The sequence below is a fragment of the Physella acuta genome, unplaced genomic scaffold, assembly GCF_028476545.2.
Source record: "Physella acuta isolate Inbredline_101_S28 unplaced genomic scaffold, ASM2847654v3 ptg000079l, whole genome shotgun sequence".
Lineage (NCBI taxonomy): Eukaryota > Metazoa > Mollusca > Gastropoda > Physidae > Physella > Physella acuta.
Genome location: NW_026731599.1, coordinates 259906 through 286172, shown reverse-complemented (window position 1 = coordinate 286172; position 26267 = coordinate 259906). Strand labels below are relative to the sequence as shown.

The following is a 26267-nucleotide window of genomic DNA, read 5'->3' as shown; positions in this document are numbered from 1 at the left end:
CACGCGTAGGAGGGAAGGGGGGAGTCCGTAATTTTGTGACGGTGTGTGATGAGGTGGAGGGGGTGGGGGTGTTCAGATGGTGTGACGTCACACTTTTAATTATAAAAAGCATGTTAGAAAACGAATTTTAGAGGTTATTTCGCGCTTTAGAAAACTTAAAAAATTGTAATAGGAATGCAGTGTTGACAGAGTTCAGACAAGATTTTGGAAAAATTTTAAAAATTTTCTGGGGAGGGATGAAGCACTGGCAAAATAATATTTTCTATATAAATTCTATTTCGTTAAAGGGCCACCCAAACCCACTACCCTCAACCCCCCCCGCCCCCGTTCAGTGGACTGAGAGAAACTCTAAATGAGACTTTCGTCCCGTTTCCAGTTAAATTGAAAGCGTCCGTTGTGTCTCCCTCAACGGGCCATTTATCTCGTAATATAATAATTAGACTATATATAATTAGGCCCAGAGGCGTAGCGAGGGGGGCGGGGGGTGCGGACCGCACCGGGTGACACCATTTAGGGGGGGGGGTGTGACACCAAGGCAAAAAATAGCAAAATATATAGAGAAAAGGGGGGGGGGGGTGCAAATCAAAAGTTTGAGCGGGGGTGCAAATCGAAAATTTGAAAATTTGAAAGCTTGGCCCCGGGAAGGGTCGCTATGCCTCTGGGGGGTGACACCATTAAGTGCCGCACCGGGTGACACACGACCTCGCTACCCCTATATTATGCCTATATATATAGTTAATGAAAGTCATTTCCTTTTTTTCATTTTTAGTGTATAATTACATAAAAGCTTGTTTATATATTTTTTTAAACATAGTCTAATCACGTAATGGCAATAAGGCCTTTATAATTATAAGAGCAAAGTTCTAACTCACATTTCAGATTTTCTTTATAAAAGTAATTATTCCACTTTCTGAATTTGAATTTTTAAGGGATTCCATAACAGCTTGGAAGAATACATTTAAAAATAGACATTGCGTCATTTCATCCTTTTCCGGTTCATGTTAACCTGTGTTACACATGCGTTGCTGCGAGGGAACCAACAGAAATGCATTTGAGGTCGAGATCTATATAGATTTCTCTATTTTCTCGATCAAATTTAGATCTAGATCTATAGGGAATTTAGATCTACGCACGTATTCTTATCTTTGATATCTAGAGTCTAGAATCGAGTTTTTAAAATAAAATCACACTCACAGACAGTTGAGACAGTGAGTCAGTGTAGTAGTGTGTGACAGTGACACTCACTCAGACTCAGTCCAGCCAGTAGATCTTCTAGATTTAGAATTTAGATCTAGATTTCTAGATCTAGCAGGATTTTGGTCTTATTCTAGAGAGTAGACTCATAGCTACTAGGTCTAGTTCTTTAGATCTAGATCTACTTCTAACTAGAATAGATCTATTACTACACTAGCTAGTCTAGTTCTAGATTCTTGAAGGCCTAACTCAATTTTATCCAGGTTAGTGGACTTTAATTTAAAAATCTAGAATCTACGGCATTCTAGGCCTACTTATATTTATGAATTTAAAATTTTTGTTTGTATATTAAATATTATAGGGTTGTCGGTATCGGCCAAGATAGCGGTAAAAACATGACCCGAAATCGCCCATTACTTTCTGACACCGGGCGCACGAGATTTGGTTTTGCATACTAATAAGTTTTTAATTTATGGTAATTAATTAAGTTTAAAAGGTCATTTCCTAATGTTAAATGAAAAGTAGAATGGTTTTCCCATTGTTTTGATGGCTTGGCGATCTGATTGCACGCTGTCTCTGCTTTGGTCTTCCCCCTGTATGAAGGCTAGTTTCAAATACGTTGGAATCACGATTTTTTAAAAGGTTATTCTAGATGAGAGAAGATTACTGAGCAGACATATCTTAAGTATGTTGAAATGATATTTTGACTCTGACATTAGATACACTCGTTTAGAGGTAGTCACTGTATGTAGGTCGCGTTGCCACCATTGTTATATTTTTTCATCCCGATCTTCCGGCCTTTAAGTTTGATCAACTAACAACAGCATTCTTATGGAATGTGCAAACAAATTTCCTAATTGTTGTTTTCAAAATATATTTACATACCCATCTTAAATTTTTCAGCTCTAGTTCTAGTTTTGCAGAATATGTTTTTCCTAAAATCCAATTTTGTCAGACTAGACTGACAAGAGTCAGACCTAGGTTACCTGTCTGTTGTTATACACTAGCATTGTGCTAACTGCAATTTTAAGTATTCAAGTTCTACTTACTCTTAGATATAGTTATATGCTGAAAATCAGAATCCATACACAATTCACACATAAAAACATTGATCTGATAACTTCATTTCACTTATTAAAAAATGGCTTATATGGACTCTACTTCACCTGCCCAAAATAACAAGGCAGTTATAGACACATTACAGTTTTCAAGTCATTTACTTTAGATTTCTGACTATGGAGTTCTTTTATTCACTGTATTTATATAAAATATTGCTTTAGAAACATTTTCATATTTGCGCAGCAGTTTTATAAGAAAATGGCTTAAAGATGGACTCTACTTCACCTGCCCAAGATAACAGTGTTCCCTTATTAGGCCATATAACTGCTTATCATATTGTAGAGATGTGCTGGTTTTTTGAAGTGTAGGTTCTATCTGGAAAAGTAAACAGTACATTATTTGCTTTCACATCAAAATAAATAAAATGGTTTTTCTGAAGACACTAAATATTGAATGTTTATTGCTAATACAGCTCCAGACCTTCCCCTCCCCCCCCTCTACTCCACTACCTTCAATATCAAAACATCGTTCGCCACTATCGCCGGCGTCAAAACATCGTTCGTCACTATCGCCGGCGGCAAAACATCGTTCGCCACCCCTGCGAAGTTGAAAATGTTTTAAGCGCAGAAACCTCCCCATTAATATTCTCAACAACTTCCCAAAGTTACACAGCGATGTGATAAGAGGTGTGGTAAGAGACACAGACAGACATACATACATACATTGCTTTTTATATATATACTAGCGTACCCGTCCCCCGCGCGTTGCCGCGGGGATAGAAGTAAGTTTGACGAAATGTATTAGGAGGAATTCACCAACGCGTTACCAATCATATGTTCTTAGACGCCAGACCGTCTTTTCTAAAAGTGAGTTATTTAAATGTTAACAATGCTTGCGCTTGGATCATAAATATCGGGACACGGGTTTACCTACACTACCGCATGAAACCATTGAATGTACATTAATCACTCAACGAAATAATATGGTAGAACACACTTCGGTGACCGCCCACGTGTCAGAGACGTAGAGGGGCGCTCTCAGGGCCCCCACCCCACGATTACACTACCGCATAGGCGCGGCGTACGACCCCTGGCTCCTTAAAACTAACAGGCGCCATCGTGCCAAATAGCATCCTGTTAATAATGATGCTGATTTCGTCATTCGCTAAATTGACACAAATGAACAGGATTTTTTCTTTAACACGTAAATAAAGTATTTGACGTGTTTTAAACATCAGTGTGACTGATCAATATGCTAGCGTTACTAATGGTCTATTATTAGATGCTCGATCTCAATTTCTGACTGGATTGTCTAATAATAGATGCTTATTGCATCATTCGCAAAGTGACGAAACTCTACAGTAGGCTACTCATATTCAAAAAGTTATTTTTTCATCTTTGGCAAGGTGACGAAACTGTACAGAAGGATTTCCTCTCGTACAAAGTTATTTTTATAAGCCTGTTGTAGTTTTAACGCTGAATATAGTAGTACCCCTTACTCGCTATGCATGACGCTCGATTAACGGATGCCAAGTGCCAACATCGTCGCTCTAAAACTCTGGGCGCCAAACCGTGTATTGACGAAAGTTGTACCCTATATGGCGCTGCCCATAAGAAACTTTAGTTTTCTTTTTCGCAGAAATATTCTGTGGAGTATTCTCATCCACTCCCTAAAGTTTCATGGAACTCGGATCCGCATCCGAGTTTTATTTTTTATATACCGTGTATAGAGAAAAAAATCGCTCGATGGGGGGGGGGGGGGGGGGGGCGCCGCCCTTGCAATATTAAACAATATTTTTTTTTTTTTTGCAGAACCCTACCATTGAGTGATCTAATCATCTCCCCACAGTTTCGTGGTACACGGATGAATGGTGTGAAACCGAAATAGACTTTTATTTTTATAAACCGTATATAGAGACAAAAAATCGCAGCCCCCGTAGCGCCGCCCTTGCGAAATTAAAAAAAGGATTTTTGTTTTACAGAACCCTTCCCTGAATTCTTCTAATCAACTCCCCAAAGTCTCATGGCTATCGGATAACGGTGTCACACCAAAATCGACTTTTATTTTTATATACCGTATATAGAGAAAAATCGCACCCTCCCGTGGCGCCGCCCTTGCGAAATTAAAAATAATTTTTTTACAGAACCCTTTCCTAGAGTTTTATAATGAACTCCCCAAAGTTTCATGCCTATCAGATGAACGGTGTCACTACAATTCACTTTCATTATTTTTCTATACCGTATATAGAGAAAAATAGGACCCTCCCGTGGCGCCGCCCTTGCGAAATTAAAATATATTTTTTTACAGGACCCTTCCCTAGAGTGGTATAATGAACTCCCCAAAGTCTTATGGCTATCGGGAGAACGATGCCAAACCAAAACCGACTTTTCTTTTTATTTACGGTATATAGAGAAAAACAAATCGCGCCCTGCCGGGGCGCCACCCCTGCGAATTTGAAATTTTCTTTTCGCAGAAACCTCCCTAGGAATATTTTCAACAACTTCCTAAAGTTTCATGCCTATCGGATGAACGGTGTCACTGCAATTCACTTTTATTATTTTTATATACCATATATAGAGGAAAATCGCACCCTCCAGTGGCGCCACCCTTGCGAAATTAAAAATTATTCTTTTACAGAACCCTTCCTTAGAGTGTTATTATGAACTCCCCAAAGTCTAATGGCTATCAGATGAACGATGTCAAACCAAAATTGACTTTTTATTTTTATATACCGTATATAGAGAAAAACAAATCGCGCCCTGCCGGGGCGCCACCCCTGCGAATTTGAAATTTTTTTTTTCTCAGAAACCTCCCCAGGACTATTCTCAACAACTTCCCAAAGTTTCCAGCGATGTGATGAGAGGTGTAGTAATGCATAAAGGACAAACACACACACATACATTGCTTTTTATATATATAGATATAGACTAGACACCTACTAATGTCATTAGAGTAATTTTTTATTAATTATTTTTATTTTTGACTTAATAAAGTAGCGTCCACACGTATTTTCCTCTTTTTGGCTTCAAATTCCTCTTTATAGGCATGACTGTTTCTACTTTTGGCTGACAGGGGTAGGCATGTCTGAATGACATAGAAATGTTTGCAACATGAACTTCCATTTTTATGTCATCTTGTAGGGTAGGGCCTACAGGTGATGACAGGGTTTAGATATGTCATGTCTCGTTCAATAAATTAAAGCTTTATATAGGGTTTAGATATGTCATGTCTCTTTCAATAAATTAAAGCTTTATATAGGGTTTAGATATGTCATGTCTCTTTCAATAAATTAAAGCTTTATATAGGGTTTAGATATGTCATGTCTCTTTCAATAAATTAAAGCCTTATATAGGGTTTAGATATGTCATGTCTCTTTCAATAAATTAAAGCTTTATATAGGGTTTAGATATGTCATGTCTCGTTCAATAAATTAAAGCTTTATATAGGGTTTAGATATGTCATGTCTCTTTCAATAAATTAAAGCTTTATATAGGGTTTAGATATGTCATGTCTCTTTCAATAAATTAAAGCTTTATATAGGGTTTAGATATGTCATGTCTCTTTCAATAAATTAAAGCTTTATATAGGGTTTAGATATGTCATGTCTCTTTCAATAAATTAAAGCCTTATATAGGGTTTAGATATGTCATGTCTCTTTCAATAAATTAAAGCTTTATATAGGGTTTAGATATGTCATGTCTCGTTCAATAAATTAAAGCTTTATATAGGGTTTAGATATGTCATGTCTCTTTCAATAAATTAAAGCTTTATATAGGGTTTAGATATGTCATGTCTCTTTCAATAAATTAAAGCCTTATATAGGGTTTAGATATGTCATGTCTCTTTCAATAAATTAAAGCTTTATATAGGGTTTAGATATGTCATGTCTCTTTCAATAAATTAAAGCTTTATATAGGGTTTAGATATGTCATGTCGCTTTCAATAAATTAAAGCTTTATATAGGGTTTAGATATGTCATGTCTCTTTCAATAAATTAAAGCTTTATATAGGGTTTAGATATGTCATGTCTCTTTCAATAAATTAAAGCTTTATATAGGGTTTAGATATGTCATGTCTCGTTCAATAAATTAAAGCTTTATATAGGGTTTAGATATGTCATGTCTCTTTCAATAAATTAAAGCCTTATATAGGGTTTAGATATGTCATGTCTCTTTCAATAAATTAAAGCTTTATATAGGGTTTAGATATGTCATGTCTCTTTCAATAAATTAAAGCTTTATATAGGGTTTAGATATGTCATGTCGCTTTCAATAAATTAAAGCTTTATATAGGGTTTAGATATGTCATGTCTCTTTCAATAAATTAAAGCTTTATATAGGGTTTAGATATGTCATGTCTCTTTCAATAAATTAAAGCTTTATATAGGGTTTAGATATGTCATGTCTCTTTCAATAAATTAAAGCTTTATATAGGGTTTAGATATGTCATGTCTCTTTCAATAAATTAAAGCCTTATATAGGGCTTAGATATGTCATGTCTCTTTCAATAAATTAAAGCCTTATATAGGGTTTAGATATGTCATGTCTCTTTCAATAAATTAAAGCCTTATATAGGGTTTAGATATGTCATGTCTCTTTCAATAAATTAAAGCTTTATATAGGGTTTAGATATGTCATGTCGCTTTCAATAAATTAAAGCTTTATATAGGGTTTAGATATGTCATGTCTCTTTCAATAAATTAAAGCTTTATATAGGGTTTAGATATGTCATGTCTCTTTCAATAAATTAAAGCTTTATATAGGGTTTAGATATGTCATGTCTCTTTCAATAAATTAAAGCTTTATATAGGGTTTAGATATGTCATGTCTCTTTCAATAAATTAAAGCCTTATATAGGGCTTAGATATGTCATGTCTCTTTCAATAAATTAAAGCCTTATATAGGGTTTAGATATGTCATGTCTCTTTCAATAAATTAAAGCCTTATATAGGGTTTAGATATGTCATGTCTCTTTCAATAAATTAAAGCCTTATAGACAAAAAATTATGCCATTTCACAATTGTTACCAACCAACTGAAAATAAGCTATTAAAAATTTACAGGCATCCTCTTTTGTACATGAGTATAGTCGCAGAATTCTGCAAATTCTTGCTTGTATTTTCATGAGTACAGTTGTAGGATTGGTCTGGAAAAAAATCCTGATTTACTATTTCTAACGCCAGGAAACAATGTACCAAATAGAGCCTTGCAGTTGTTTTAAAAACATCTTAACTAAAGTAAACAAATCATAGCACATGCTACACAGACTGTCTAGTTAGCCTTTAAAATACCTTAGTAGCCTGTTTAATTTTTGGCTACTGTATTCAGATCTCGTGTCTTCTGTTGTTAATGACAATTGACAACAGGATTAGATAATGGTGTCGTAACTACAAGAAATGTCTGTTGCAGAAGTTGTCATGCCTTCTGATTCTAAAAAGAAAAGAGATGCAAAGAAGAAGGAGGCTGCAAAGTCTCGAGGTCAGAAAAAAGTTTCCAAGCAAGATGGTGATCCTGAGCCTGACGTCAATGAAGGGGAGGAAGCTGAATTAAATGGTGAAGATTTCAATGGAGCTCCAGGTACTTAGATTTGGCTAACTTTTTTTGATAGGAAATCTCAGTGTGTTGATGTTGGCACCAGCCACCCTTACATTACTTGGTGAAATCTTGCACTAGTCAAGAGATGGTTGCCATTCTTTAAACATAATAGAGAAAGTAGGGAATAAGAAAAAAACTGGCTTTATGGCCAAGTTGGTTAACTCATTTTTTTTTCTTCTTGTGTAGAAGAAGAATCTTCAATAGCTGCACTGGTGGATGAAATGGCAATCGCAGCAAAACACAGGTCTTGTACAGGAGTTTTGGCCTCCCACCCTGATAGTCGTGATCTTCACATTCATAATTTATCTATCTTGTTTCATGGAGCAGAGCTGCTTATGGATTCCACTCTGGAACTCAATGTTGGTCGCAGATATGGTCTTATTGGTTTAAACGGCTGTGGTAAGTGTGATGATGGTCTTATTTTTCATTAAGGACAGAATCTTAGAAGAATCTGTACGGCTGTGGTAAGTGTGATGATGGTCTTATTTTTCATTAAGGACAGAATCTTAGAAGAATCTGTACGGCTGTGGTAAGTGTGATGATGGTCTTATTTTTCATTAAGGACAGAATCTTAGAAGAATCTGTACGGCTGTGGTAAGTGTGATGATGGTCTTATTTTTCATTAAGGACAGAATCTTAGAAGAATCTGTACGGCTGTGGTAAGTGTGATGATGGTCTTATTTTTCATTAAGGACAGAATCTTAGAAGAATCTGTACGGCTGTGGTAAGTGTGATGATGGTCTTATTTTTCATTAAGGACAGAATCTTAGAAGAATCTGTACGGCTGTGGTAAGTGTGATGATGGTCTTATTTTTCATTAAGGACAGAATCTTAGAAGAATCTGTACGGCTGTGGTAAGTGTGATGATGGTCTTATTTTTCATTAAGGACAGAATCTTAGAAGAATCTGTACGGCTGTGGTAAGTGTGATGATGGTCTTATTTTTCATTAAGGACAGAATCTTAGAAGAATCTGTACGGCTGTGGTAAGTGTGATGATGGTCTTATTTTTCATTAAGGACAGAATCTTAGAAGAATCTGTACGGCTGTGGTAAGTGTGATGATGGTCTTATTTTTCATTAAGGACAGAATCTTAGAAGAATCTGTACGGCTGTGGTAAGTGTGATGATGGTCTTATTTTTCATTAAGGACAGAATCTTAGAAGAATCTGTTGGCGCACCCATGTGGGCTCATGTGCCAGGAAATGAGATGCTGCAAGTATAAGTTTTATCAATAAGCAGAAATATTTTCTTTTGTTGAGCTGTTAGTGGGAAGGTTTCTTCCACTATTTCTTCAAATGTGTTTAGTTAAAATGTGCCTTTCATTTGAACACTAGGTAAATCATCTTTGCTAGCTGCATTAGCTGCGGGGGAAGTTCCAGTGCCAGATCACATTGATACATTTTTGTTGAGAAGAGAAATGCCTCCCAGTGAGAAAAGTGCATTAGCTTGTGTTATGGAAGTAGATAATGAAAGACATAGACTTGAGAAGGAAGCAGAGGAGTTGGCACACAACCCAGACCCAGGTAACACAACCCAGACCCAGGTAACACAACCCACACCCAGGTAACACAACCCACACCCAGTTAACACAACCCACACCCAGGTAACACAACCCAGACCCAGGTAACACAACCCAGACCCAGGTAACACAACCCAGACCCAGGTAACACAACCCAGACCCAGTGAGGTAACACAACCCACACCCAGTTAACACAACCCACACCCAGGTAACACAACCCAGACCCAGGTAACACAACCCACACCCAGGTAACACAACCCACACCCAGTTAACACAACCCAGACCCAGTGAGGTAACACAACCCACACCCAGGTAACACAACCCAGACCCAGTGAGGTAACACAACCCACACCCAGGTAACACAACCCAGACCCAGTGAGGTAACACAACCCAGACCCAGGTAACACAACCCACACCCAGGTAACACAACCCAGACCCAGGTAACACAACCCACACCCAGGTAACACAACCCAGACCCAGTGAGGTAACACAACCCACACCCAGGTAACACAACCCAGACCCAGTGAGGTAACACAACCCACACCCAGGTAACACAACCCAGACCCAGTGAGGTAACACAACCCAGACCCAGGTAACACAACCCAGACCCAGTGAGGTAACACAACCCAGACCCAGGTAACACTACCCACACCCAGGTAACACAACCCAGACCCAGTGAGGTAACACAACCCAGACCCAGGTAACACAACCCAGACCCAGTTAACACAACCCAGACCCAGGTAACACAACCCACACCCAGTTAACACAACCCAGACCCAGTGAGGTAACACAACCCAGACCCAGTGAGGTAACACAACCCAGACCCAGGTAACACTACCCACACCCAGGTAACACAACCCAGACCCAGGTAACACTACCCACACCCAGGTAACACAACCCAGACCCAGGTAACACAACCCAGACCCAGTGAGGTAACACTACCCACACCCAGGTAACACAACCCAGACCCAGGTAACACTACCCACACCCAGGTAACACAACCCAGACCCAGGTAACACAACCCAGACCCAGGTAACACTACCCACACCCAGGTAACACTACCCACACCCAGGTAACACAACCCAGACCCAGGTAACACAACCCAGACCCAGGTAACACTACCCAGACCCAGTGAGGTAACACTACCCACACCCAGGTAACACAACCCACACCCAGGTAACACAACCCAGACCCAGGTAACACTACCCACACCCAGGTAACACAACCCAGACCCAGGTAACACAACCCAGACCCAGGTAACACAACCCACACCCAGGTAACACAACCCAGACCCAGGTAACACAACCCAGACCCAGTGAGGTAACACAACCCAGACCCAGGTAACACAACCCAGACCCAGGTAACACAACCCAGACCCAGGTAACACTACCCACACCCAGGTAACACAACCCAGACCCAGGTAACACAACCCAGACCCAGGTAACACTACCCACACCCAGGTAACACAACCCACACCCAGTTAACACAACCCAGACCCAGGTAACACAACCCAGACCCAGGTAACACAACCCAGACCCAGGTAACACTACCCACACCCAGGTAACACAACCCAGACCCAGGTAACACAACCCAGACCCAGTGAGGTAACACTACCCACACCCAGGTAACACAACCCAGACCCAGTTAACACAACCCAGACCCAGGTAACACAACCCAGACCCAGGTAACACAACCCAGATCCAGGTAACACAACCCAGACCCAGGTAACACTACCCACACCCAGGTAACACAACCCAGACCCAGTTAACACAACCCACACCCAGGTAACACAACCCAGACCCAGTTAACACAACCCAGACCCAGGTAACACAACCCAGACCCAGGTAACACAACCCAGACCCAGGTAACACAACCCACACCCAGGTAACACAACCCAGACCCAGTGAGGTAACACAACCCAGACCCAGTGAGGTAACACAACCCAGACCCAGGTAACACAACCCAGACCCAGGTAACACAACCCAGACCCAGGTAACACAACCCAGACCCAGGTAACACAACCCAGACCCAGGTAACACTACCCACACCCAGGTAACACAACCCACACCCAGGTAACACAACCCAGACCCAGGTAACACAACCCAGACCCAGGTAACACTACCCAAATAAAGTACACATAAATTCTTGAAAACCTTCAGCTAGAAGTAAAGGTAGCTGGACCTTTCTAGTTTAAGAATGAGTTGATAAATACCAGCACTGTGATACTAGTCAGTATGCTGAGTTGACCAGTGATGAAACTTTCTATCTCCAGAAGCCCATGAGCGCCTCCTGGATGTTTATGAGAGACTTGATGAGCTGGATGCAGGGAAAGCAGAGGCTAAAGCTGGCTATATACTGCATGGTCTTGGTTTTACAAGAGCTATGCAGCACACAAAGGTAAAGTACACATGATAATAATTCTATAGAGTCCTTGCATATGACGTCACGGATCGTTCAGTATGCAAACATCCGCCATCGCTTTGTACAGGTCCGCATTTTAAACCAAGCTTATAGAGATCGGCAATCGACAGAATGTAGACGCTGTCAATGTTTAGCCAATAAGCCTATTTTTATCGAAGCAGTGTGGGTGAAGCAGCGGTAAATAAAGGTAGTGACAGTAAACTTCATTTCAATTAACAAAGCAACTGGTAATAAAACAAATATGCTCGGCCTTCATAAATATTAAATAGCAATTGACCAAAGTCAAAAGTAATAATAAAATTTAATTGGAATATTTATTTAATATTTATATCTATAATCCAGCTCTAAATCTAATCATGTTGTAAATAAAATCTAGATTTAGAGTGACTGGCTAGGCAAAGTAGACATAGAATCTAGAATCTACTTATTTAATTAAATTTAATTAGGCCTACAAAATTTAGACCCATATTTGATTCATAATACACCAATAATTAACAAATAACAAATAGGCCTAATAATAAAAATAAAATTGTCTCTAAGATCTAGAATCTAGCTCTAGATTCTAATAATTTTAGTTAATTTTAGATTGTATGACAAGACTTAGATCTAGAATCTGCTACTTAAGTTAAATTTTAAAAGTAGTTGATATTTTTGTTGTAGAAGGCTTTAATAAATTACTTAGACCTACCTACTATGTGTCTAATGACAGTACTATGTATCTGATACTGGACTGAGTTTAGTTATATTTAGAGGCAGAACAGTGGTACTCAGACTTGCCTACCATCCCGCCAAATTCACCTAAAAACGTAATTTGTTCCGTCATTCCTATTTTGACTCATTATTCCGATTCTTTTGAAAAAAATAATTTATAAAGAAAGGTAATAAAGTGAATTGAAAAAAGGCAGGGAAAAGCCTAGTTTACTTACTATATTTACAAGTATCATCTAATACTAGATCTAGCTAGACTAGATCTACATCTACTAATAGATAATATGGACAATATAGCTACTGAATGTTATTTTTAGTATTTGCAATTGAATTGTAGATTCAGAAATAGATAAGCAGTTTTATTGGGTTTTTTTTTATAGGGGTTAAGTGGTCTCAAATTTGATACTGTAGTGTAGATCTACCAGATCTATTGCTACTAAATCTTGTACTTAACTAGAGTATCTAGAATTTATACTAACTAGATCTAGATTTAAATTATCTATATTACTGCATTTTATGTCAACACAAATATAACTATCTTCAATTCATAAAATTTTTTTACATATTGTTTCTGTTCTGTGGGTGCTCCCAACATATAATGAACACATTTTGAGACACGCCCACCGCTGCGGAACAGTTGATTGGTTACTCGTGGGTGTTCACCACCGTGGCGGTGGACGTATATATCACGTGATTTAGGTCACTTGTTTGCAAGGACTCTATTAGATGAAGCAAAGCCCTCTATTATTATTGGAGCTTGTACACAGTGATTAAAAATGATAATTTTATCCTGGTTAGCTAGACTCCATATTGAGCAATTAGAAATGATAATTTTATCCTGGTTAGCTAGACTCCATATTGAGCAATTAGAAATGATAATTTTATCCTGGTTAGCTAGACTCCATATTGAGCAATTAGAAATGATAATTTTATCCTGGTTAGCTAGACTCCATATTGAGCAATTAGAATTAATAATTTTATCCTGGTTAGCTAGACTCTATATTGAGCAATTAGAAATGATAATTTTATCCTGGTTAGATAGACTCCATATTGAGCAATTAGAAATGATAATTTTATCCTGGTTAGATAGACTCCATATTGAGCAATTAGAATTGATAATTTTATCCTGGTTAGATAGACTCCATATTGAGCAATTAGAATTGATAATTTTATCCTGGTTAGCTAGACTCCATATTGAGCAATTAGAATTGATAATTTTATCCTGGTTAGCTAGACTCCATATTGAGCAATTAGAATAGGTGCCATGTTTTGTGCCTGGTCTAGGCTATTCCCTGATGGTTGAAGTTGAAGATGTGTATTTGAGCAGGTTAAGGACTTCTCTGGAGGTTGGAGGATGAGAATAGCACTGGCAAGAGCATTGTTTATACGGCCGTGTTTGATGCTGCTAGATGAACCAACCAATCATTTAGATCTAAATGCCTGTGTATGGTTAGAGGAGGAATTGAAAACGTAAGTAAAGTGGCTTAGTAGCAGGACATAGACAACTAGAGCATCAGTTTGTTGAGTTGGTGATAGTAGCTTCTTTCTTTCTCTGCAATTTAATTTTTGGTGTTGGAAGGGATTGAGCCTTATCTGCCAGAGGGTTCGAACTCGAGACTCGTATTTAACAACCATGAGTTTTGTCGACTCGACCACGCCTCCAACACAATTAAGTATATGTGGCAACTGGTTATGAGCCATTGAGGCCATTGACTCCAATTTCAGCCTGCATTTCTTTTTGGATTTGTTTCCATAGCCTTTGTCCAACCAAGAACAAACTACAAGGCAGCAGTTGTTTGATTTAGAAGAGTGTCTGTCCCCAGCTAACAAGCCTCATCTGCCAGAGGTTTGGAACTTGAGACTTGTCAGTTGAGCAACCAAGAGCTTTACCAACTCGACCATGCAATCCCTGGTGATAGTAGCAAGACATTCACATTTAGACCAATTACTGATTTTGTTGTGACAGTTCTGTTTTATGTTGAGTGGAATATTTGTTAAACTTTCCTCGAAGCTGATGATAAAAAAATGTCTGAAAAAATGAAATGTTGTGCTGTCCCAAACCTACTGCAGGTACCTGGGCAAGTGGGCTGTCTAGATGTCCCTGGTCATGTGGGCTGTCTAGATGTCCCTAAGCATGTGGGCTGTCTAGATGTCCCTGGTCATGTGGGCTGTCTAGATGTCCCTGGTCATGTGGGCTGTCTAGTTGTGCCTGGTCATGTGGGCTGTCTAGATGTCATCCAATTTGATGCTGCTTGTTTTTCTCAGGTACCCCAGAATTCTTGTGGTGATTTCACATTCTCAAGACTTTCTCAATGGAGTTTGTACAAACATCATCCACATGCACCAGAAGAAACTCAAGTATTATGGAGTAAGTGGTTACAATAGACTAGCTGTCTTGGATTGGGGAATGATGACATAAAAGGCCGAGTTATAGTATCAAAACTCCTACATCCTAGTGTAGTTGAGTTTGGTGCCATGTTCAAATTCCTTGAAGCGAAACAACATTTTCTGATTCCCAATCCAATACAGCAAAATACATGTTGAATGTTGTGCTTTATTATAGACTTGCCAGATAGTTATGAAAAAACAAATTGTTTATGGCATCTTGGTTTATAAATGGTTTCTATCTGGGTTAACCATGAATCTTTTACTTTCTTGTATACAGAGTATAGAGAAAGTATTGTAATTGTGCACAAAAACCACAAGAAATTTTGACAGTTTCACACCTCAGTACATCTTTATATACTAAGTATAGGGGACTTATTTTAATGGGGCAATAATAATAAATCAGGATTTATCCAAATATAGGCGTTGTTTGCGTAATGGAGTCGGAAAAACTGGGTTTTGCAATTCGGTCTGTGTGTGTATGTGTGTCTGTGAACACAATAACTTGAGCACCGTTACAGCTAGGATGAAGAAATTTCATATATAAGTATTGTATCAAATTTGTAGTTGTGTTTCAACTTGTGAGTGATTTCTGGTAACTAGAAGTGGGATTTGTTCTACTTTCAATTTTTCAAATGCCTGTAACTTTTTGAGATAAATAAAATTTCACATGTAAGTAAAAGATCTAATTCTCTGCCTTCTATCAAATTTTGAGTAATTTCTGTTGACCAGAAGTAGTAATTGACTCTATTTCTGATTTCTCAAAAAAAAAAAACCAATATGAATTTATAAAGTACTAACATTCAGTACTATCATACAAATATTGTTTGTCATTCACTTGGTGTGCAAATTCTTTGTTTCTATGAGATTCTATTATATTTTAAAAAGTTTAAGTAATTAAAAATATTGTCTAAATCGCGAGTAGCCATCCCCGTAGTGTTACATAAGAATATTCAAGAAAGTTTAGGGGAGATCACTCCCGCTTTATATTATTTGTTAAATTATAGCTGTTTGATAATCTTGGATCAACTACAACACATATTTACTTAATTGATATGCTTGGATCAACTACAACATATTTACATAATTGATAAGCTTAGATCAACTACAACACATATTTACATAATTGATAAGCTTAGATCAACTACAACATATTTACATAATTGATAAGCTTAAATCAACTACAACACATATTTACATAATTGATAAGCTTAGATCAACTACAACATATTTACATAATTGATAAGCTTAGATCAACTACAACATATTTACATAATTGATAAGCTTAGATCAACTACAACATATTTACATAATTGATAAGCTTAAATCAACTACAACACATATTTACATAATTGATAAGCTTAGATCAACTACAACATATTTACATAATTGATAAGCTTAAATCAATTACAACACATATTTACATAATTGATAAGCTTAGATCAACTACAACATATTTACATAATTGATAAGCTTAGATCAACTACAACATATTTACATAATTGATAAGCTTAAATCAACTACAACACATATTTACATAATTGATAAGCTTAGATCAACTACAACATATTTACATAATTGATAAGCTTAGATCAACTACAACATATTTACATAATTGATAAGCTTAAATCAACTACAACACATATTTACATAATTGATAAGCTTAAATCAACTACAACATATTTACATAATTGATAAGCTTAGATCAACTACAACATATTTACATAATTGATAAGCTTAAATCAACTACAACACATATTTACATAATTGATATTATTTAGGGCAACTATGACAGCTATATACAGACGCGTTATGAACTAGAGGAAAATCAGATGAAAAAGTACAAGTGGGAGCAGGATCAGATAGCTCATATGAAGGTAAGACCTGCGAGGCTGGCTGATAGAATACTGCTTTAGTTGGCGCTACAGGTAAGACCTGCGTGGCTGACTGATAGTTTATTGCTTTAGATGGCGCTATAGCAAACACAATTTCAATGGTTGCTTGTGGACTATATCTCCAGGGTTCCCACAAAGACAATTGTTGGGTATTTTAAAATGAAATTACTTGTTTAGAAAAGTTTGAAAATCCCTCATTTATGTATGAAAAGTTTGTGCTATATTTGAAAAGAGTAATCAGTGCAAAATAAGTTTTCTTAATCAATTTTTACTTTTTTCTTTTATAATTGTATTCATATAAAATAGCGCCATCTTTAGATACCTATATGTATATAAATAGTAGTATTTTCTTACCACACCATTCATCCAATCAAAATTTTAAAAGATATGGAGGTTGTAGAGAACACTCACAAGAAGGTCTGTGTCATTATCTGTATACGGTGGTGCCATTATCTGTATACGGTGGTGCCCCGGTTGCTGTGTGCTATTGAAATCTGAGTTCCACATTGGCTGTTAGTTGATTGGTTGCCCTGGTGCTATTTGAATCAACAGTCCAATTGGCAGTCATGTGACTATAAGAACTATGCCGCCTACATTCGGCTTAAAGAGCATCTTACACTAGGTATCCATTGAACTGCTACAATTGATGACTAAACTGAAAGAGGTATTGCAAAACTTCTCTGTTAAGCTGGCATCAGTTTACTTCATTTAATCAGTAAAATTGGTTCTAAAATATTCATTTTTTTAAAAATGATGAAAAAAAAACATGAGAAACAATTTAATATTTTCCTTGATTTCTGTTTCCAAGTTGACTTGTTTCATCTTGTCTAAGTGGTCCACTGCATGCTGTGTTTAAGGAATCCACACTTCTTTAGTTATCAGAAGAAGGAATAGTAAAAAAAATACTAATTTTTCTAGTAGTTTATGGATTGTAAAATAGTGAAGAGAGTTGTTGTTCTTCAAATGATACAACCCATATGCTTAGTAGTATCTCCTAGTTTAAGTCTGTTTTATTTTTATGCAGTCTTTAAAACCAGTGTTCTGTTTTTTCCTTTTTTACTTTCTCGTATATACGTAGTATAGAGAAAATATTGTAATCGTGCAAAAAAAAAATCGAGATTTTTACAAATCTCGACGTTTTACACCTCACTGATACGGAAAAACATAATTTTGCAATCTTGTCCGTGTGTGTGTGTGTCTGTGTGTGTGTAAACACGATAACTTGAGTACCGTTACAGCTAGGTTGATGAAATTTCATATATAAGTATTTTATCAAAATCTTAGATCCGTATCAACTTTTGAGTGATTTCCGATAACCGGAAGTGGTACTTTTTCTACTTTGAATTTTTCAAAAGCCTATAACTTGAGTACTATTTCAGATAGATAAATAAAATTTCACCTGTAAGTAAAAGATCTAATTCTCTACCTTCTGTTAAATTTTGAGTAATTTCCGTTGACGGGAAGTACTAATTTACGCTATTTCCGATTTCTGAAAAACGCATCTAAATTTATAAAGTACTAATAATATTGCGCACCATTATGAACATCTTTATTCGGCGTTCGCTTGGTGCGCAATACTTTTTTCTATGAGATTCTATTCTATTTTAAAAAGTTTAAGTATTTAAAATGGATTAAAAATCATAACTAGATCTATATCCCGAGTTCCCATCCCCTGTTGTTTTATATAAGAATATTCGAGAAAGTTTAGGGGAGATCACTCCCGGTTTATTTTTTTAGCAACTCTCAAACAAGTTAACACTCCTTGTTTAAGTTATTGTATAGCGCATTTTCTGATTGAATTATTAGATTTCTATGTATTTTTTACCAAAAGAACTCGTTTGTTCCAGAATTATATCGCCAGGTTTGGTCATGGCAGCGCCAAACTTGCCAGACAAGCCCAAAGCAAAGAAAAAACTCTGAAAAAGATGGTGGACAGTGGACTCACAGAGCGGGTTGCATCAGACAAGGTAGATTTCCTCCAACAGTAGACTTTGTGCTACCCTTTCCTCCAACAGTAGACTTTGTGCTACCCTTTCCTCCAACAGTAGACTTTGTGCTACCCTTTCCTCCAACAGTAGACTTTGTGCTACCCTTTCCTCCAACAGTAGACTTTGTGCTACCCTTTCCTCCAACAGTAGACTTTGTGCTACCCTTTCCTCCAACACTAGACTTTGTGCTACCCTTTCCTCCAACAGTAGACTTTGTGCTACCCTTTCCTCCAACAGTAGACTTTGTGCTACCCTTTCCTCCAACACTAGACTTTGTGCTACCCTTTCCTCCAACAGTAGACTTTGTGCTACCCTTTCCTCCAACAGTAGACTTTGTGCTACCCTTTCCTCCAACAGTAGACTTTGTGCTACCCTTTCCTCCAACAGTAGACTTTGTGCTACCCTTTCCCCCAACACTAGACTTTGTGCTACCCTTTCCTCCAACAGTAGACTTTGTGCTACCCTTTCCTCCAACACTAGACTTTGTGCTACCCTTTCCTCCAACAGTAGACTTTGTGCTACCCTTTCCTCCAACACTAGACTTTGTGCTACCCTTTCCTCCAACACTAGACTCTGTGCTACCCTTTCCTCCAACAGTAGACTTTGTGCTACCCTTTCCTCCAACACTAGACTTTGTGCTACCCTTTCCTCCAACATTTTAATTTATAATAATCTGATTCTTTTTAGAATATTAATGCTTTGGTTACATTATTTTAAATTAAATTTGTCCTAAAATCAGATTTAGTAGTAATGGGAATCCAGTAATTTACCAGTCCAACGCATTTCTCAGTATCGGTTGGGGGGTCTAAGAACAATCTTCGACATCTCTATGTTACTATAACTAGATTTTAGATTTAATGTTGAATAATTAATGTCATAGTATTTATTAGTCTGAACTAAGATCTGAATATGATTTAAAATGGCGTAGAATACTATAAAAATATTTCTATTCGATCTATCAGAAGGCCGGGCTAGGACAGATTTTGGAATGAAAAAGATTGATCGCAAAAATCCACAATGTTAAGCACTCTCGTCCATTAAAATTAACAACAGACAGCATGAACTGGAAGATTTAATAATTTAAAAATAAAGGGTCATTTCCGGAAGATATTTGATTTGAAGTCAATTTTCTAACGTGTTTTGCATTGGGCGATTGTATCGGCCGCCACACTACAGAACGGGACTTGCTGGCGATTTTTTTCGGCCAGCCACAACTCGTGGGTTAAAAATTAAATCTACTCAGTTTAGGTTTGACACATTAGGGGCATTTTAGACTTAGCTGAAAAGGGTCTTTAAAAAAAATCAATGAACGTTTTGTAAGTCTTAGATGAAACTGTTTTTAAACTTGTGTTTCAAATGTTGTAAATTGTCCTTGAAATACTTAAAAACTTATAATGCCTTCAATTGTTTGAGAAAATTTGTCTCGGAAATTTTTGATAATAAATTAGCGGGGAATTTTTTTCATTCACCAAATATCGAGAGATTTGGACCAGGTATTAGCCTAGCTTATTCTCGCCAGTTTATGTGCACTTAATTTGAGAGTATATAATAATAGTTGTAAAAACTGGAGAAAATAAGGCATGCTTGAACTGACAATTAGACCAGCCATGTTGTGTACCAGCCATGTTATTGTGTACCAGCCATGTTATTGTGTACCAGCCATGTTATTGTGTACCAACCACGTTGTGTACCAGCCATGTTATTGTGTACCAGCCATGTTATTGTGTACCAACCATGTTGTGTACCAGCCATGTTATTGTGTACCAGCCATGTTATTGTGTACCAACCATGTTGTGTACCAGCCATGTTATTGTGTACCAACCATGTTATTGTGTACCAACCATGTTGTGTACCAGCCATGTTATTGTGTACCAACCATGTTATTGTGTACCAACCATGTTGTGTACCAGCCATGTTATTGTGTACCAGCCATGTTGTGTACCAGCCATGTTGTGTACCAGCCATGTTATTGTGTACCAGCCATGTTATTGTGTACCATGTTATTGTGTACCAGCCATGTTATTGTGTACCAGCCATGTTATTGTGTACCAGCCATGTTATTGTGTACCAGCCATGTTATTGTGTACCAGCCATGTTATTGTGTACCAGCCATGTTGTGTACCAGCCATGTTATTGTGTACCAGCCATGTTGTGTACCAGCCATGTTGTGTACCAGCCATGTTATTGTGTACCAGCCATGTTATTGTGTACCAGCCATGTTATTGTGTACCAGCCATGTTGTGTACCAACCATGTTATAGTGTACCAACCATGTTATTGTGTACCAACCATGTTATTGTGTACCAGCCATGTTGTGTACCAGCCATGTTATTGTGTACCAGCCATGTTATTGTGTACCAGCCATGTTATTGTGTACCATGTTATTGTGTACCAGCCATGTTATTGTGTACCAGCCATGTTGTGTACCACCCATGTTGTGTACCAACCATGTTATTGTGTACCAACCATGTTGTGTACCAGCCATGTTATTGTGTACCAGCCATGTTGTGTACCAGCCATGTTATTGTGTACCAGCCATGTTGTGTACCAGCCATGTTATTGTGTACCAACCATGTTGTGTACCAGCCATGTTATTGTGTACCAGCCATGTTATTGTGTACCAACCATGTTATTGTGTACCAACCATGTTATTGTGTACCAACCATGTTGTGTACCAGCCATGTTATTGTGTACCAGCCATGTTGTGTACCAGCCATGTTATTGTGTACCAACCATGTTATTGTGTACCAGCCATGTTGTGTACCAGCCATGTTGTGTACCAGCCATGTTATTGTGTACCAGCCATGTTATTGTGTACCATGTTATTGTGTACCAGCCATGTTATTGTGTACCAGCCATGTTATTGTGTACCAACCATGTTGTGTACCAGCCATGTTATTGTGTACCAGCCATGTTATTGTGTACCAGCCATGTTATTGTGTACCAGCCATGTTATTGTGTACCAACCATGTTGTGTACCAGCCATGTTGTGTACCACCCATGTTGTGTACCAACCATGTTATTGTGTACCAACCATGTTGTGTACCAGCCATGTTGTGTACCAGCCATGTTATTGTGTACCAACCATGTTGTGTACCAGCCATGTTATTGTGTACCAGCCATGTTATTGTGTACCAGCCATGTTATTGTGTACCAGCCATGTTATAGTGTACCAGCCATGTTATTGTGTACCAGCCATGTTGTGTACCAGCCATGTTATTGTGTACCAACCATGTTATTGTGTACCAGCCATGTTATTGTGTACCAACCATGTTGTGTACCAGCCATGTTGTGTACCAGCCATGTTATTGTGTACCAACCATGTTATTGTGTACCATGTTATTGTGTACCATGTTATTGTGTACCAGCCATGTTATTGTGTACCAACCATGTTGTGTACCAGCCATGTTATTGTGTACCAACCATGTTATTGTGTACCAACCATGTTATTGTGTACCATGTTATTGTGTACAAGCCATGTTATTGTGTACCAACCATGTTATTGTGTACCAGCCATGTTATTGTGTACCATGTTGTGTACCAACCATGTTATTGTGTACCAACCATGTTGTGTACCAACCATGTTATTGTGTACCAACCATGTTATTGTGTACCAACCATGTTATTGTGTACCAGCCATGTTATTGTGTACCATGTTATTGCAGACCGTGTCCTTCTACTTTCCAAGTTGTGGTGTGATCCCCCCACCTGTGATTATGGTTCAACATGTCAGTTTTCAGTACAGTGAAACACAGGTAGGAAACCAGACCAGACCTAACATGTAGGGAACGAGACCAGACCTAACATGTAGGGAACCAGACCTAACAGGTAGGGAACCAGACCTAACATGTAGGGAACCAGACCTAACAGGTAGGGAACCAGACCAGACCTAACATGTAGGGAACCAGACCAGACCTAACAGGTAGGGAACCAGACCAGACCTAACATGTAGGGAACCAGACTTGACCTAACATGTAGGGAACCAGACTCGACCTAACATGTAGGGAACCAGACCAGACCTAACAGGTAGGGAACCAGACCAGACCTAACATGTAGGGAACCAGACTCTACCTAACATGTAGGGAACCAGACCAGACCTAACATGTAGGGAACCAGACCAGACCTAACAGGTAGGGAACCAGACCAGACCTAACATGTAGGGAACCAGACTCGACCTAACATGTAGGGAACCAGACTCGACCTAACATGTAGGGAACCAGACTCGACCTAACATGTAGGGAACCAGACCTAACATGTAGGGAACCAGACCTAACAGGTAGGGAACCAGACCTAACATGTAGGGAACCAGACCTAACAGGTAGGGAACCAGACCTAACATGTAGGGAACCAGACCTAACAGGTAGGGAACCAGACCAGACCTAACATGTAGGGAACCAGACCTAACATGTAGAGAACCAGACCTAACATGTAGGGAACCAGACCCAACATGTAGGGAACCAGACCTAACATGTAGGGAACCAGACCTAACAGGTAGGGAACCAGACCTAACATGTAGGGAACCAGACCTAACAGGTAGGGAACCAGACCAGACCTAACATGTAGGGAACCAGACCAGACCTAACATGTAGGGAACCAGACTCGACCTAACATGTAGGGAACCAGACCTAACCCAGGTAGGGAACCAGACCTAACATGTAGGGAACCAGACCAGACCTAACAGGTAGGGAACCAGACCAGACCTAACAGGTAGGGAACCAGACCAGACCTAACATGTAGGGAACCAGACCAGACCTAACATGTAGGGAACCAGACTCGACCTAACATGTAGGGAACCAGACCTAACACAGGTAGGGAACCAGACCTAACCCAGGTAGGGAACCAGACCAGACCTAACATGTAGGGAACCAGACCTAACATGTAGGGAACCAGGCCAGACCTAACAGGTAGGGAACCAGGCCAGACCTAACAGGTAGGGAACCAGACCAGACCTAACATGTAGGGAACCAGACCTAACATGTAGGGAACCAGACCAGACCTAACAGGTAGGGAACTAGACCAGACCTAACATGTAGGGAACCAGACCAGACCTAACATGTATATACCGGACCAGACCTAATAGGTAGGGAACCAGACCAGACCTAACATGTAGGAAACCAGACCAGACCTAACATGTAGGGAACCAGACCAGACCTAACATGTATATACCGGACCAGACCTAATAGGTAGGGAACAAGACCAGACCTAACATGTAGTGAACCAGACCAGACCTAACATGTAGGGAACTAGACCAGACCTAACATGTAGGGAACCAGACCAGACCTAACAGGTAGGGAACCAGACCTAACAGGTAGGGAACCAGACCAGACCTAACATGTAGGGAACCAGACCAGACCTAACATGTAGGGAACCAGAACAGACCTTACATGTATATACCAGACCAGACCTAACATGTATATACCAGACCAGACCTAACATGTAGGGAACCAGACCAGACCTAACATGTAGGGAACCAGACCTAACATGTAGGGAACCAGACCAGACCTAACAGGTAGGGAACCAGACCAGACCTAACATGTAGGGAACCAGACCAGACCTAACATGTAGGGAACCAGACCAGACCTAACAGGTAGGGAACCAGACCTAACACATGTAGGGAACCAGACCTAACAGGTAGGGAACCAGACCAGACCTAACATGTAGGGAACCAGACCAGACCTAACATGTAGGGAACCAGACCAGACCTAACAGGTAGGGAACCAGACCTAACATGCAGGGAACCAGACCAGACCTAACATGTAGGGAACCAGACCAGACCTAACATGTAGGGAACCAGACCTAACATGTAGGGAACCAGACCAGACCTAACAGGTAGGGAACCAGACCAGACCTAACATGTAGGGAACCAGACCAGACCTAACATGTAGGGAACCAGACCAGACCTAACAGGTAGGGAACCAGACCTAACACATGTAGGGAACCAGACCTAACAGGTAGGGAACCAGACCAGACCTAACATGTAGGGAACCAGACCAGACCTAACATGTAGGGAACCAGACCAGACCTAACAGGTAGGGAACCAGACCTAACATGCAGGGAACCAGACCAGACCTAACATGTAGGGAACCAGACCAGACCTAACATGTAGGGAACCAGACCTAACATGTAGGGAACCAGACCAGACCTAACATGTAGGGAACCAGACCAGACATAACATGTAGGGAACCAGACCAGACCTAACAGGTAGGGAACCAGACCAGACCTAACATGTAGGGAACCAGACCAGACCTAACAGGTAGGGAACCAGACCAGACCTAACAGGTAGGGAACCAGACCAGACCTAACAGGTAGGGAACCAGACCAGACCTAACAGGTAGGGAACCAGACCAGACCTAACATGTAGGGAACCAGACCAGACCTAACAGGTAGGGAACCAGACCAGACCTAACAGGTAGGGAACCAGACCAGACCTAACAGGTAGGGAACCAGACCTAACATATAGGGAACCAGACCTAACAGGTAGGGAACCAGACCAGACCTAACATGTAGGGAACCAGACCAGACCTAACATGTAGGGAACCAGACCTAACAGGTAGGGAACCAGACCAGACCTAACATGTAGGGAACCAGACCAGACCTAACAGGTAGGGAACCAGACCAGACCTAACAGGTAGGGAACCAGACCAGACCTAACAGGTAGGGAACCAGACCTAACAGGTAGGGAACCAGACCTAACATGTAGGGAACCAGACCAGACCTAACATGTAGGGAACCAGACCAGACCTAACATGTAGGGAACCAGACCTAACATGTAGGGAACCAGACCAGACCTAACAGGTAGGGAACCAGACCTAACAGGTAGGGAACCAGACCAGACCTAACAGGTAGGGAACCAGACCTAACAGGTAGGGAACCAGACCAGACCTAACAGGTAGGGAACCAGACCTAACATGTAGGGAACCAGACCAGACCTAACATGTAGGGAACCAGATCAGACCTAACATGTAGGGAACCAGACCTAACATGTAGGGAACCAGACCAGACCTAACATGTAGGGAACCAGACCTAACCCAGGTAGGGAACCAGACCTAACATGTAGGGAACCAGACCTAACAGGTAGGGAACCAGACCAGACCTAACATGTAGGGAACCAGACCAGACCTAACATGTAGGGAACCAGACCTAACATGTAGGGAACCAGACCAGACCTAACAGGTAGGGAACTAGACCAGACCTAACATGTAGGGAACCAGACCTAACGTGTATATACCGGACCAGACCTAATAGGTAGGGAACCAGACCAGACCTAACATGTAGTGAACCAGACCAGACCTAACATGTAGGGAACCAGAACAGACCTTACATGTAGGGAACCAGAACAGACCTTACATGTATATACCAGACCAGACCTAACATGTAGGGAACCAGACCAGACCTAACATGTAGGGAACCAGACCTAACATGTAGGGAACCAGAACAGACCTAACGTGTATATACCGGACCAGACCTAATAGGTAGGGAACCAGACCAGACCTAACATGTAGGGAA

At 39.5% G+C, this 26267-nt stretch overlaps 1 protein-coding gene across 3 annotated transcripts in view; it reads left to right on the top strand.

The window, feature by feature from the left end:
- The first annotated feature begins 962 nt into the window (after positions 1-962).
- The window catches only part of LOC131954914 (ATP-binding cassette sub-family F member 2), a 32235-nt gene continuing 6930 nt past the window's right edge, over positions 963-26267 (top strand). The window contains exons 1-10 of one of the 3 annotated variants that reach the window (XM_059318770.1): positions 963-1056; positions 7661-7828; positions 8033-8245; positions 9181-9369; positions 11638-11762; positions 13822-13964; positions 14760-14862; positions 16661-16756; positions 18622-18741; positions 22427-22516. In XM_059318770.1, coding sequence (XP_059174753.1) covers positions 7669-7828; positions 8033-8245; positions 9181-9369; positions 11638-11762; positions 13822-13964; positions 14760-14862; positions 16661-16756; positions 18622-18741; positions 22427-22516 — 1239 coding nt within the window. In that variant the 5' untranslated portion in view covers positions 963-1056; positions 7661-7668. Of the gene's footprint in view, positions 1458-7660; positions 7829-8032; positions 8246-9180; positions 9370-11637; positions 11763-13821; positions 13965-14759; positions 14863-16660; positions 16757-18621; positions 18742-22426; positions 22517-26267 lie in introns of all 3 variants that reach the window. The other 2 variants (XM_059318779.1, XM_059318763.1) reach the window with 2 other exon arrangements.